This window comes from Gekko japonicus, unplaced genomic scaffold, assembly GCF_001447785.1.
Source record: "Gekko japonicus isolate JY-2015 unplaced genomic scaffold, Gekko_japonicus_V1.1 scaffold142, whole genome shotgun sequence".
Lineage (NCBI taxonomy): Eukaryota > Metazoa > Chordata > Lepidosauria > Squamata > Gekkonidae > Gekko > Gekko japonicus.
The window spans coordinates 390,200-405,563 of record NW_015174848.1 but is presented as its reverse complement, the minus strand read 5'-3'; the positions used below and the strand labels follow the sequence as shown (position 1 = coordinate 405,563).

General features: G+C 52.5%; 1 protein-coding gene across 3 annotated transcripts in view; it reads right to left on the bottom strand.

The window, feature by feature from the left end:
- Positions 1-1,202: 1,202 nt before the first annotated feature.
- The window catches only part of SETDB1 (SET domain, bifurcated 1), a 68,263-nt gene continuing 54,101 nt past the window's right edge, over positions 1,203-15,364 (bottom strand). For 2 of the 3 annotated variants that reach the window (XM_015424518.1, XM_015424517.1), the window contains exons 18-23: positions 14,030-14,058; positions 10,419-10,536; positions 8,382-8,553; positions 6,708-6,907; positions 5,646-5,734; positions 1,203-1,376 (exon numbers count right to left, since the gene is read on the bottom strand). In XM_015424518.1, the coding sequence (XP_015280004.1) occupies positions 1,259-1,376; positions 5,646-5,734; positions 6,708-6,907; positions 8,382-8,553; positions 10,419-10,536; positions 14,030-14,058 (726 nt within the window). In that variant the 3' untranslated portion in view covers positions 1,203-1,258. The remainder of the gene's footprint in view (positions 1,377-5,645; positions 5,735-6,707; positions 6,908-8,381; positions 8,554-10,418; positions 10,537-14,029; positions 14,059-15,364) is intronic. The other variant, XM_015424519.1, reaches the window with a different exon arrangement.

Here is a 15,364-nt window from a genome sequence, read left to right as displayed (position 1 = left end):
AAACGTAATTTTTTTCCCACCATAGAGAACAATGGGATGGGGGCAACCTGTTTGGGGGCCCATAGAATTGGACCCCCTGGTCCAATCTTCATGAAACTTGGTGGGTATGTAGGGGAGAGGTTCTAGTAACCACCCTCCAAGTTTGGAGCTTACCCACTCCAAGGTCCATAGGATACAATGTTGCCGAATTGCCGCCGAATTTCGGCGGCAAACCGCGAATAAACTGCAGCAAGCTGATCTGGGGGCAACCTGTTTGGGGGCCCATAAAATTGTACCCCCTGGTCCAATCGTCTTGAAACTTGGTGGGTATGTTGGGGAGAGGTTCCAGTAAGCACGCTCCAAGTTTGGAGCCTCTACCCCAAACCCCCTCCCCCCCAGCCCCCCGCAAAGTTCCAAGAGGATTTTTGCCATTGACTTCAATGGCCCCATTGGTTATAATGGACCCGAATTTTTCGGGAATTTTTTTCGGGATTCGGACAAGCTCATAAATTGCTAATTCGGGATCCCAAAAGCAGAAAAAAGCCGAAAATCGTTATTTTCGGCTTTTTTTTCGGTTCGGGATCCCGAAATGCACATCCCTAGTATGTTGTAGGCAATGTTCCCTCTAAACTGTGGAGTCTTGTGAGCAAAAATTCTACTTTGTGAGCTACTGGCATGAAAGTTGTGAGCGAGCAATTTGGCTCCTGCCTAAATTAGTTTGCTCTGGAGCCATCCCTCCTGAGCTAAGACAAAAATGGGTGAGCCAGAGACTACAAAACTGTGAGCTAGCTCACACCAACTCAGCTTAGAGGGAACACTGGTTGTAGGGCTATCTTTTGGCTATGCTCCTGCAGAGTGCAGGGGGTTGGACTAGATGACCTGCAAGGTCCCTTCCAACTCTAACATTCTATGATTCTAAGGCGGGGATAACTGCTGAATGCCTACAGCCTTGTCTGTTTCTCTCCACCCCATGGAAAGCTTAGGATAATTTCTGCCCGGGCGAGTCTTATGACACAAGACCTCTAGCAACAGAACTTTAATAAAGACTACATAGCAACATTTTTATTATTGCTTTAAAACAATAAAAAAAGAAGGCGGTTTTTACGATGCGACGCAAGTACAACCGATCGCCAAAACACAAACGAGAGGGGTGTGTCTTGAAACGGGAGGAGACGCAGGGTTGAGAGCAAAGGAACGTCTTCTCCCCCTAGAAGCTTTTTTGGTTTCCTTCGAAGACCCGACTCCACACACAGGTACACAAAAAGAATCTCGTTCCCCTTTACAACAAGCGGCCCCGGCACTCGAGGGCTCCGCAGCAACAGAGCAGCTTCTTCCCCTCCACGCTGCCCACTTCGTAGTTGTAATCCCATGTGAGCTCTGTCCCGGCCCGGATCCGCCTGAAAACAAAGTCGGGAACGGATGAAACAGAGAGACGGTTGCCTGCATTGCAGCGGTGAGTTAATTAAAGACTGCAGGGACCTTAATCCCTGAGTGGGAATTAAGATCGAGAGGAGAGACCCCTTCCTGACTGTCCCACCAATAATTTTGTGCGTGCAGAAGACCGGGCCCTTTTTTGCCGCCATTATACCCTATGGGGACCATCAGAGTCAATGGTCCCCAAAGGCTATAATGGAGAATCGATCTGGGGGAGCTGTTTTTTTGAGGTAGAGGCACCAGATTTGCAGTGTAGATGATGGTGCCTCTCCTCAACACCCCCCCCCCATTTCAAAAAGGTTGGACCAGGGGGTCCAATTCTATGGGCCCCAGAAGAAGGGAGCCCTCATTTTCCATTGCTTCCAATGAAGGGGTGACGACCATCTTTCAGATATGTTGCAGGGCTATCTTTTGGCTATGCTCCTGCAGAGTGCAGAGGGTTGGACTAGATGACCTGCAAGGTCCCTTCCAACTCTTAACATCCTGTGATTCTATTCACTCGAAAGGCATCCAAATGGACTGGCACCCCTTTAAATGCCCAGTAACTGCAGCTATCTGGCGGCTCCAAAAACACCCAAATATTTTCGGGGAGGGGGGGGTTTAGGTAGCCATTTTCGGATAGCCAAATCAGTAGCCCCTTGAAGATTGGCTGAGAAAATACCCAATAAATACCAATAAAATATCGGGACTTTTTCGGCTCAGTTTATACCGAGCGCACAGACCTAGAAGACACCACCATTCGTGGAGAAGGCTATGGGAATTGCTGCCTTTACCCCTTTCTAACCAGTTTTTAGTGAACTTTTTGTTCTGGGCTGGATCCTACAAACACGGTGGTCCCCAACACGGTGCCCTCGGTTGCCAGGGCACACACTGACACCTTTCATGGTGCCTGCCAAGTTTTTTTTTTAGAAAATGAGGGCAGGTGGGGCTTTTGCACAGCAAGGCTTCTGATGGGCCACTTGAGATTTGATTGCCTGGGCAGATTTTTAAAAGCACTGCTTTGGCAGGAGCTCCTACCACCACACAAGGATATTTACTGTGTGCCTGGAGATAAGCTGCAGGAGCCATTTTGCAGTTGTGCCCTTCATGCTGTATCAGACTTCCAAAGGCACCCACAGGCTCAAAAAGGTTGGGGGCATAAGGACATAAAAGAAGCCAATGTTGGATCAGGCCAATGGCCCATACAGTCCAACACTATGTCTGGCACACAGTGGCCGAAAATACCAGGGGCCGTCAGAAGGTGCAGGAGGGGGGCCAGGACACTAGAAGCCCTCCCACTGTTGCCCTCCCCCAAGCACCAAGAAGACAGAGCATCCCTTGCCCCAGACCGAGAGTTCCTATCTATACCTTGTGGCTAATAGCCACTGATAGACCTCTGCTCCGTATAAGAACATAAGAGAAGCCAAGGTTGGATCAGGCCAATGGCCCATTCAATCCAACAATCTGTGTCGCAGTGGCCAAAAATACCAGGGGCCCTCAGAAGGTCCAGCAGGGGGGCCAGGACACTAGGAGCCCTCCCACTGTTGACCCCTCCCCCAAGCACCAAGAAGACAGAGCATCACTTGCCCCAGACTGAGATTTCCTATCTATACCTTGTGGCTAAGAGCCACTGATGGACCTCTGCTCTTAACATAAGAACATAAGAGAAGTCAATGTTGGATCAGGCCAATGGCCCATCCAGTCCAACACTCTGTGTCACACAGTGGCCAAAAATACCAGGGGCCATCAGGAGGTCCAGCAGGGGGGCCAGGACACTAGGAGCCCTCCCACTGTTGACCCCTCCCCCAAGCACCAAGAAAACAGAGCATCCCTTACCCCAGCCTGAGAGTTCCTATCTATACCTTGTTGCTAATGGCCACTGATGGACCTCTGCTCCATATGCTTATCCAATTCGCTCTTGAAGCTGTCATTGCTTGTAGCTGCCACCACGCCCTGCAGCAGTGAATTCCACGTGTTCATTACCCTTTGGGTGAAGAAGTACTTGATCTGTTCTAAGCCTACTGCTCATTAATTTTATGGAGTGCCCACGAGTACGGTGAGAAAGTGAGAAAAGGACTGCTTTCTCTACCTTCTCTCCCCTGAATAATTTTGTAAACCTCTGTCCTGTCACCCCTCAGTCAGCATTTCTCCAACCTAAAGAGCCCTCATCTCTTCAACCTTTCTTCATAGGGAAGGCGTTCCATCCCCTTATTCATTTAAGTTGCCCTTTTCTGCACCTTTTCCAAGGCTATAATATCTTTCTCGAGGTGCGGTGACCAGAACTGCACACAGTATTCCGATTGAGGTCGCGCCATCGATTTATACAGGGGCATTATGATACTGGCTGATTTGTTTTCAGTCCCCTTCCTAATAATCCCCAGCATAGTATTGGCCTTTTTTATTGCAGTCGCACACTGTCTCGACATTTTCATTGAGTTATCTACTACGACTCCAAGATCTCTCTCTTGGTCAGTCTCTGCCAGTTCGGACCCCATCAACGTGTATTTATAGTTAGGATTTGGCCCTATTGAACCCCATTTGCCACGTTGATGCCCGCTTGCTCAGCCTGCTAATCAGTGTTCCCTCTAAGCTGAGTTAGCGTGAGCTAGCTCACGGCTCACACATTTCTGTCTTAGCTCAGGAAGGAGGGCTCCGGAGCAAACTAATTGACGCAGCAGCCAAATCGCTCGCTCACACCTTTAGTGCCAGTGGCTCACAAAGGATCATTTTTACTCGCAAGACTCCACAGCTTAGAGGGAGCTTGGTCTTAATTGTAATTTATGTTTTAATGTAACTCATCTGTATTTATGTGAGCTGCTCTGAGCCCGCTCCGGCTGGGAGGGCGGGGTAGAAATCCGAATAAATAAATAAATTGATAATAAAATGCAGAGTCCTCCCTGGTTCTCACCGCTCTGAACATCTGAGAGTCATCTGCAAACGTAGCCACTTCACTGCTTACTCCCAAATCCAAAGCATTAATTAGCTTGGAGGAACAACGGCTGAGGGGTGACATGATCGAGGCTTACAAGATGATGCATGGGATAGAGCAGGTCGAGAAAGAGGTACTTCTCTCCCTTTCTCACAAGACAAGAACTCCTTGTGGGCACTCCATGAAATTGCTGAGCGGTCGGGTTAGAACGGATCAAAGGAAGTCCTTCTTCACCCACACATGGTATTCACTGCCACAGGGAGTGGTGGCGGCTATAAGCATGGACGGCTTCAAGAGGGAACTGGATAAGCATCTGGAGCAGAGGTCCATCAGTGGCTCTCAGCCACAAGGTATAGCCAGAAACTCTCGGTCTGGGGGCAAGGGATGCTCTGTCTTCTTGGTGCTTGGGGGGCGCGGCAACAGTGGGAGAGCTTCTAGTGTCCTGGCCCCACTGCTGGACCTCCTGATGGCCGCTATGTGACAGAGTGTTGGACTAGATGGGTCACTGGCCTGATCCAACACTGGCTTCTCTTATGTTCTTGTGTTCTTATCCCGTGACTGCTGAGTTTACTTAGGAGCCTTTGATGAGGAACATTTATCAAAAGCTCTCTGGAAGGCTAAGCAAACAACATTGACTTGGTCGCCATTGTCCGTATGTTTGCTCAGCCCCTCAATGAACACTAAAAGGCTGGGGACCCTGGACTAATGCTGGCACCTTATCATAGCATCACAGAATTGGAAGGGGGCACACAGACCATCTAGCCCAGCCCCCTGCCCAATGCAGGACCAGCCTAAAGCATCCCTGACAAATACCTGTCCAGCCTCTTCTCGAAAGCTGTCAGTGAAGGGGAGCTCACCACCTCCCTGGGCAGCCGATTTCCCCTTTGGACCACTCTGACCTTCTTGAGCACAGAATCCTACTCAGTTACACACATGAAAAAAACAAGGGAAATCCCACCAGGCCTCTTTTTGTAGCAGGAACTCCTCTGCATATTAGGCGACACACCACTAAAGTAGCCAATCCTCCAAGAGCTTACAGAGCTCTTCTTACAGGGGCTACTGTAAGCTCTTGGAGAATTGGCTACATTAGGGGTATGTCGCCTAATATGCAGAGGAGTTCCTGCTACAACAAGAGCCCTGCTTTTAAGATTTCAGAATAGGGACAGTAGATCTGCCCAAGGTCTGCGGGGCCAAAAACCACACCCCCTCCCACAAGACAACCCCATACAGGGCGGGGGAGGAACAGAGAGGGCAGGCCCAGGGAAAACCAACAGGCCTCGTTTGGGGCGGGAGAAAAAGGGAGATCTTCTCTGACGGCTCTTACTTGCTTGCGAAGAAGGCCACCCACGGGAAACGGAGATCGTGTGTGTCCACAAAGACGTTCTGCACAAAGAGGTTAGGGCTGCAGCTATGCTGGAAAGAGAAGAAGGGGAGACAGAGACAGAGCGATTTGTCGAAAAGGAGAAAACTTGCAAAAAGGGAGCAAGAGGACATTAGAAGAGCCCTGCTGGAGCAGACCAGTGAGGGTCCATCTAGTCCAGCATCCCGTCTCACACAGGGGCCAGCCAGTTCCTCTGGAGGGCCAGCAACAGGGCAGAGGGGCCGAGGCCTTCCCCTGAGAAGAACATCAGGAGAGCCCTGCTGGGTCAGACCAGTGAGGGTCCATCCAGTCCAGCCTCCTGTCTCACACAGTGGCCTCAACCAGTTCCTCTGGAGGGCCAACAACAGGGCAGAGAGGCCGAGGCCTTCCCCTGAGAAGAACATCAGAAGAGCCCTGCTGGGTCAGACCTGTGAGGGTCCATCCAGTCCAGCCTCCTCTCACACAGTGGCCAACCAGTTCCTCTGGAGGGCCAACAACAGGGCAGAGAGGCTGAGGCCTTCCCCTGAGAAGAACCTCAGAAGAGCCCTGCTGGGTCAGACCAGTGAGGGTCCATCTAGTCCAGTCTCCTGTCTCACACAGGGGCCACCCAGTTCCCCTGGAAGGCCAACAACAGGGCAGAGAGGCCGAGGCCTTCCCCTGAGAAGAACCTCAGAAGAGCCCTGCTGGGTCAGACCTGTGAGGGTCCATCTAGTCCAGCCTCCCGTCTCACACAGTGGCCACCCAGTTCCTCTGGACACCCAACAATAGGGCAGAGAGGCCGAGGCCTTTCCCTGATGTTGCCTCCTGGCTCTGGTATTCAAAGGCTTAGTGCCCCTGAATGTGGAGGTTCCCCTCAGTCATCATGGCTAGAAACTGCTGATGGGCCTCTGTTGATACACCCCAAGATCGCATTCCTGATCCCCCCGCGTGCTCATGCTATGGTTCTCCTTGTGCTGTGAGACGCGCTCCGGTTGGTCTTCACTAAAAGGAGGGCAGGTCCAATAAGACGGGGAGGGGGGGGCTTACGTTGAGGTAGCGGCCGAGGTTCCCCTCGAGCTTGGCGTCGATGATGTAGCAGGACTCCTCGCCGTCGTAGAACTGCCGCGTGTTCTTCCGGATGAGGGCGTTCTCCCCCGAGGCCAGGTTGGTCGACTTGATGGCGATGCCGTGGGTCGACTTCAGGGCGAAGCCCCGGGTGGATTTCACGGCCACTTGGCGCTTCGTGGCTGCGGCCGTGGGGGGGGGGGGGGGGGAGGATCAAAGAGAGAGAGAGGGTCGGTCGGGTCATAGCAAAGGATCCCAGAACGAGGCCGGCAGGACTGCCTCTTCCAGTTTGGTGTGGCGGTTAAGTGCGCGGACTCTAGTCTGGGAGAACCGGGTTTGATTCACCGCTCCTCCACCTGCAGCTGCTGGATGACCTCGGGCAAGCCATCGTTCTGATAAGCGCTGTCCTTGAAAAAGAGCCATTTCTGTCAAGAGCTCTCTCAGCCCCACTGGGAGAACCGGGTTTGATTCCCCACTCGCAGCTGCTGGGTGACCTTGGGCCAGGCACAAGTTCTCTCAGAGCTGTTCTCTCGAGGGCAGTCCTCAAGAGAGCTCTCTCGGCCCCGCCTACCTCACAGGGTATCCGTTGTGGGGAGGGGAAGAAAAAGGAGTTCTGAAAGCCACTGTGAGACTCCGAGTGAAGGGCAGGGTATAAATCCAATCTCTTCTCTTCTTCTTACAGAGATAGCCCCAAGATTGCCGGCTGGTGGGGTCTTTCGGTTCTTGTTTTTACAGGTCAGCTGCCAGGAAGACCAAACAGGGAAAACAGAACCGATGCGAGCTGCTTGGAGCTTCTCGGGGGGACGAAAGGACAGGATCCACAGGATGGGTGGAAGTTTATCGGAAGTCCCCTCGAGCTTTCCGATAGAGAGGTAAATCAAACTGATCGGCCAAAAAAAAAAGTCTAACTACCGCAGTTGAAACTCCCCAGTATGGGGGTACCCAACCTTTTTGAGCCTGTGGGATTTTGATAGAAGGAGGTGAGTGCAACCACGACATGGCCACCGTGCGAGGTGGAGCCAGCCACAAAATGGCTGCCACAGGAGGTGGCCCTCCAATCAGAAGCCCTGCTGGGCAAGCGCCCCACCCACTTTAGAGAGAGAAGAGACTGGATTTATACCCCGCCCTTCACTACCTGAAGGGATCTCAGAGCGGCTCACAAACTCCCTTCCCCTCCCCACAACAGACACCCTGTGAGGTCGGTGGGGCTGAGAGAGCTGAGAGAAACTGCTCTTTTTCCAGAACAGCTCTGCCAGAACTATGGCTTGCCCAAGGTCATCCAGCAGGTGCAAGTGGAGGAGTGGGGGAATCAAACCCGGTTCTCCCAGATTAGAGTCCGCGCACTTAACCACGACACCAAACTGGCTCTCTCAGAGTGGCTTTCCCTTCCCCTTCCCACAACAGACACCCCGTGAGGTCGGTGGAGCTGAGAGAGCTCTCCCGAGGACTGCCCTTGAGAGAACAGCTCTGAGATAACTTGTGACTGACCCCAGGTCACACCAGCAGCTGCATGTGGAGGAGTGGGGACTCAGATCCGGTTCTCCCAGATTAGAGTCCGCCGCTCTTAACCACTGCACCAAACTCATTCTCCACATATAGAAAAACACAAATCAAATGTCTTCCCAGACAACCCTTTTCAAAAGCTGCGGGATTTACCGAGCCTGGAAGAGCTGTTCTTCTTCTCGTCTGCCCCGTGCTCCTCCTCGGACCCGGAGGAGATCGTCTGGATGTCGTCGCTGTCGTTCGCGTTGCCCTGCGCTTGCCCCGAGGTGCCCCGCCCGTTGTCCCCCTCGCTGTCCGTGCTGCTCGAGAGCATCATCACGTCCTGCTGGAGAGAAGGGAGGACCCCTCGCCGGTCAGTCATGCCCTGGCCTCTGAACCTTCCGAGCCCTCTTTTAAAACGTGTTCGGCCTTCTGTCCGCCTCCCTGTCCCCGCGAGGCAGGACCCAGAACGTTTCTTGCACAGAACTGCCCCGTGCATATCTTCCTGCTCTGATCTGCAAGGATCTGTGGGTTTTATATGGAGGGGGACGATAGACTTACCCAAACACGAACCTAGAATCATAGAGTAGGGAGGGACCTCCAGGGTCATCTAGTCCAACCCCCTGCACAAGGCAGGAAATTCACAAATACCTCCCCCCACACCCAATGTTCCCTCTAAGCTGTGGAATCTTGTGAGCAACCATTCTACTTTGTGAGCCTCCGGCTCACACATTTTTGTCTCGGCTCCGGAAGGAGGGCTCCAGAGGAAAACTAACTGATGCAGCAGCCAAATCGCCCACTCACAACTGTAATGCCAGTTGCTCACAAGAGTAGAAATTTTGCTCACAAGACTCCACAGCTTAGAGGGAGCACTGCTCACTGCCGCCCCTGCCCCCCCCCAAATCCCAAATCCAAGGTGGGTCACAATATACCAGCCCCTCCCCCCCCCCGGTTCAAAACCAGTGGTAAAATCCACAGCCAAACTGCTGGATCGGCTTGAGCTATCTATAGGACAATATCACCCCATGGAAATGACTGACACCATCATGAGATCTAAGGAAATGACTGATACCATCATGAAACTATCCAAAGACCATCTTGTTTACATGAAGCACTTTATTATTGTTATTGTTATTGCTATTATTTATGATTTTACGGTTTTATGTGGTTTTATGCATGGGCTTACGCCCCTTGAAAGCCGCCCTGAGCCCGCTTGCGGGGAGGGTGGGGTAAAATGTCAAAAAATAAAAAATATGTGATCGTGGGTCACGTCAGCCGAGCCCTTGTGTCTTCCTTTTTTAAAATCAGGTACCAATCTAATCCCAGCAGTTTTCTATAATACTTTTCTTACAAACCCTCTATCCCCTCCTAGCAAGACGCTGGGCATGTCACGATTAGGGGTGTGCAAAAAAAAATAAAAAATTCGACCCGATTCGGATTCGGCCGAACCCTGCAGAATCAATTTCCCACAATAGAGAACAATGGAGGGGATAGGGGCAACCTGTTTGGGGGGGGGGCGTAGAATCGGACCTCCTGGTCCAATGTTCTTCAAACTTGGTTGGTATCTTGGGGAGAGGCTCCAGCGCAGCTATCCTGCGAATTTGGAGCCTCTCCCTCAAACCCCCTCCCCTCCAGTCCCCAGAATATACCCTATGTTTTCGCCATTGACTTCAATAGTTCATAGGATATAATGGGGCCGAATTGCCGCCGACAAGAGAATCTGAATTGGCCTGCAGCAGCCCGAAAGGGGTCCGAATGGGCCATTTTCGGGGGTGCATTCGGTTTGGAAGAACCGAATGCACCTCCCTAGTGACGATTCTGGCTTGCCCCTGTCGAGAAGGCAGGACAACCTGTCAAGTCTCTGGATCATCCACCCACTGGAACAGGCAGATCTACCCCCCTGCTCAGAGAAAAGTGCGTCTCTGCACGAGTCCCTGCTCTGACATGGCATCTCTGCACGAGTCCCCGCTCTGAATCGGCCTCTTGCTAATCTATCCGTGTCTTGCCTTACTTCCAAAAAACATTTCTACCCCATCTTTTTCTTCGCAATGTTTAAGGCAGCTTCCTTTTCAAGCCAGCAAAGACACCCCCCCCCCAGACTCTGGTAAGGATGGGTAAATCTTGGGTGCTCTAAAAGTAAACCATTTGGGCATGTAGCCAGCTTCAGGCCGGACACCTGGCATGCTCCACCATCCCTGGCCGAGCACTTACATCTGCAGGCTGTGTGTCCGACTGCCTTCGGCTCTGATGCATGGCGGTTTTGCTGAGTGGCCTCCGGACTCCTTTGGGTACCGTCGGGTTGGGGTTGTAGCCGTACACCCTGCCTGTACTGCTCACAAAAGAAAGAGAGATGGGGAGATCAGTCACTGGGTGGTTCCTTAGTGACCCACTGTATGTCCGCGGGCTGCTTAGCCAAGAGATGCCACCAAGCTTAAGCGATGGTGTCAAGAGGAGGCTGGAAAGCACTGGAATTTTCTCAGGCCGTTATGGGCAGGCCAAGGAGCAATCGACTGTGCTTCTCGCCAAGCGGATCCATGTAGATTTAAAGACACATTAATTGTTTTGTCTGAGATGGATTAGTTGTAAGGATCCAGGATTATGGGTAAAACAAGTGGAAGATGGGCAGATCCACCCACTCTAGTGAACTGTTTCAGATGGGTAGCCATACTGATCTCCACTAGAAGAGCAAGATTCAAATCCAGGAGCACTTTAGACACCACCAAGATTTTTAGGATATAAGATTTCAAGAGTCAAAGCTCCCTTGGCCAGATGCAATATAAGAACGGGCTCTGCTGGATCAGACCAGTGACGGTCCATCGAGTCCAGCATCCTGTCTCACACAGGGGCCAACCAGTTCCTCTGGAGGGCCAGCAACAGGGCAGAGGCCTTCGTGAGCCAGCTTGGTGTGGTGGTGAAGTGCGCGGACTCTAATCTGGGAGAACCAGGTTTGATTCCCCACTCCTCCACCTGCACCTGCTGGATGACCTTGGGCAAGCCATAGTTCTGGCACAGCTGTTCTTGGAAAAGAGCAGTTTCTATCAGAGCTCTCTCTCAGCCCCGCCAACCTCACTCACAGGGTGTCTGTTGTGGGGAAGAGAAGAAAGAAGAAAAGAAGAGATTGGATTTGTACCCCGCCCTTCACTACCCAGAGGTGTCTCTGAGCGGCTTACAGAGACACCCTGTGAGGTAGGTGGGGCTGAGAGCTCTTGACAGAAACTGCTCTTTTTCAAGAACAGCTCTTATCAGAACTATGGCTTGCCCAAGGGCATCCAGCCAGATGCAAGTGGAGGAGTGGGGAATCAAACCCGGTTCTCCCGGACTTAACCACGACACCAAACTGAAGGGAAAGGAGTTTGTAAGCCGTTCTGAGACTCCTTAGGGTAGTGAAGGGTGGGGTATAAATGCAATCTCTTCTCTTCTGAGAAGAACATCAGAACATTGGGGGAAGAACCATTTGATTTGGGGGAAGGCCGATTAAGAACAGAAGAACTGAAGAAGAGCCGTGATGGATCAGACCAGGGAGGGTCCCTCTAGTCCAGCATCCCGTCTCCCACAGTGGCCAACCAGTTCCTCTGGAGGGCCAACAACAGGGCAGAGAGGCCGAGGCCTTCCCCTGAGAAGAACCTCAGGAGAGCCCTGCTGGGTCAGACCAGGGAGGGTCCATCTAGTCCAGCATCCCGTCTCACCCAGGGGCCAGCCAGTTCCTCTGGAGGTCCAACAACAGGGCAGAGAGGCCTTGGCCTTCCCCTGAGAAGGACATCAGAAGAGCCCTGCTGGGTCAGACCAGGGAGGGTCATTCTAGTCCAGCCTCCTGTCTCACACAGTGGCCAACCAGTTCCTCTGGAGGGCCAACAACAGGGCAGAGAGGCCGAGGCCTTCCCCTGAGAAGAACCTCAGAAGAGCCCTGCTGGATCAGACCAGTGAGGGTCCGTCCAGTTCAGCATCCCGTCTCACGCAGTGGCCAGCCAGTTCCTCTGGAGGGCCAACAACAGGGCAGAGAGGCCGAGGCCTTCATAAGAACACCAAGAAGAGCCCTGCTGGATCAGACCAGTGAGGGTCCATCTAGTCCAGCATCCCCTCTCACGCAGTGGCCAACTAGTTCCTCTGGAGGCCCAGCAGCAGGATATAGAGGCCTTCATAAGACCATAAACCACGCTGAATCAGACCAGTGAGGCCGAGGCCTTCCCCTGATGCTGCCTCCTGGCACTGGTGATTTGGAGGCTGTCTGCCTCTGAACGTGGAGGTTCCCTTTAGTCACCATGGCCAGTAACCACTGATAGACCTCTCCTCCGTGATCTGCCGGGTCCTCTCTAAAAGCCGTCCACAGGTCAGACTGGAGAGGACAGAGCCCTGAGCATGTCTCCCCTGCACTAATCTGTCTGATTACATTCTTCCATTGTACTTTTGCAATGCCGTTCCCAGCCTCAGACCGGGATATAAGGATCGCCATTCCTCCTTGTATCTGACGAAGGGATCGTTGGCGCTCGGAAGCTCACGCCCCGAGAATCTTGTTGGTCTCTAAGGTGCTCAAGTTCAAGGTTCCCTTGCTCGAAAGCCAGTCGAGTCCGACTCTAGGGTTGCGGTGCTCATCTCCGCTTCAAGGCTGAAGAGCCAGCGCTGTCCGAAGACGTTTGCGTGGTCATGGGGCCGGCATGACTAAACACCAAGGCACATGGAACGCTGTTACCTTCCCACCGAAGTGGTACCAATTTATCTACTTGGAATTTCTTGCTTTCGAACTGCTAGGTTGGCAGGAGCTGGAACTAGAGACGGGAGCTCACTCCGTCATGCGGCACACTCGGGTCTCGAACTGCTGAACGACCAACCTTCCGCAGCCTGCAGTTCAGCGTCTTAACCACTTGAGCCACCGCAGCTTCTTCTCTAAGGTGCTACTCGGCCTCAAATCTGGCTCTTGAGATAAACAGGTGACTACTAGAGCACCTGCGCTTTATTGTATGAATGATTGTTTTATTCTGTTTTTAGTTGTTTTAATCTTGGCATATGTGCCTCATTTGTCAGCCGCCCTGAGCCTGTTCCGGGGAGGGCGGGTTATAAATCCAATAATTTATTTTTTTTAATTCCCCGCCATACACACACTGGTCAGCGCTTTAGAAAAATCCTCATCATAGACGCATGGAGTTGGAGGGGACCCTCAGGGTCATCTAGTCCAACCCCCTGCACAGTGCAGGAAATTCACAAATACCTCCCCCCCACAGACGATGAAGAGATTGGATTTATACCCCGCCCTTCACTACCCAAAGGTGTCTGAGAGCGGCTGACAAACTCCTTTCCTTTCCCCTCCCCACAACAGACGCCCTGGGAGGTAGGCAGGGCTGAGAGAGCTCTGACAGAAACGGCTCTTTTTCAAGAACAGCTCTTATCAGAACTATGGCTTGCCCAAGGCCATCCAGCAGCTGCATGTGGAGGATGAGGATGAGGAGGAGATTGGATTTATACCCCGCCCTTCACTACCCAAGGGAGTCTCAGAGCGGCTCACAAACTTCTTTCCCTTCCCCTCCCCACAACAGACACCCTCTGAGGTAGGTGGGGCTGAGAGAGCTCTTGACAGAAACTTCTCTTTTTCAAGAACAGCTCTTATCAGAACTGTGGCTTGCCCAAGGTCATCCAGCAGGTGCAAGTGGAGGAGTGGGGAATCAAACCCAGTTCTCCCAGCTAGTTTTCTACATGCAGAGAGTTCCTTAGATGGCTTCCAAGAACCAGCCCCTCTAGCCGCAACCTTGAATTGGAGGAGCCCAAGACCAGCTTTATGGTGGTACTCCACTAACTGAATAAGGTGGCCGGGAGTTTCCCGAAGGACTTACGTTGCTGATCTGCTGTGATCCTCCGGTTCCTACAAAACAAAAGGGAGTATTGGTTTAAGCTTTTTTCCTACCAATGCCTTCGCCCGTCCCACTCTCACATGTCAAAATAACACATGAACACATGAAGCTGCCTTCTCCTGAATCAGACCGTCCATTGAGGTCAGTATTGTCTACTCAGACTGTGAGGTTGTGGCTCTCCAGGGTCTCAGGCGGAGGTCCTTCCCATCACCTCCTGCCTGGTCCTTTAAACTGGAGATGCTTCTGGTGATTGAACCTGGGACCTCCTGCACGCCAAGCAGAGGCTCTGCCACTGAGCCACAACCCCTCTTTACAGCTCTCCAGGGTCACAGGTTAAAGGTCTTTCCCATCACCTCCTGCCTGGTCCTTTGTAACTGGAGATGCTGCCGGGGATTGAACCTGGGCCCTCCTGCATGCCAAGCAGAGGCTCTGCCACTGAGCCACAGCCCCTCTTTACAGCTCTCCAGGGTCTCAGGCGGAGGTCCTTCCCATCACCTCCTGCCTGGTCCTTTGTAACTGGAGATGCTGCCGGGGATTGAACCTGGGCCCTCCTGCATGCCAAGCAGAGGCTCTGCCACTGAGCCACAGCCCCTCTTTACAGCTCTCCAGGGTCTCAGGCGGAGGTCCTTCCCATCACCTCCTGCCTGGTCCTTTGTAACTGGAGATGCTGCCGGGGATTGAACCTGGGCCCTCCTGCATGCCAAGCAGAGGCTCTGCCACTGAGCCACAGCCCCTCTTTACAGCTCTCCAGGGTCTCAGGCGGAGGTCCTTCCCATCACCTCCTGCCTGGTCCTTTGTAACTGGAGATGCTGTCGGGGATTGAACCTGGGACCTCCTGCATATTGAGCACATGCTCTGCCTGAGCCACAGTTCCACCCCCAGACAACAACACAGACCCCTCAGCAGACCCACATGGATCCAGAAATGCAAACCGCGAGATCAGAGATTTCTGCAGCGATGCACCAAGAACCTTTCGCTAAGAGCTGGGAGCAACGTTTCAAGAAGTCGTTTGCCACTGCTGTACTGTTCCATGAAAAATCCCGCCCACTATATCTTTCCACAGAACATGTTTTGGTGTATAAACCAAATAATGGGTATCTTGATGTTGGGAGCTCCGGTCAAGGTGGGCAGTCTCGAAACAGATCGAGATGGGCAGAACCGTGTTAGTCTGTCTGTAGCAGGAGAAAAGAGCCAAAGTCCAGGAACACCTTAAAAGGTAAAGGTTCCCTTGCTCGAAAGCCAGTTGACTCCGACTCTAGGGTTGCGGTGCTCATTTCCGTTTCAAAGCCGAAGAGCCAGCACTGTCCGAAGACGTTT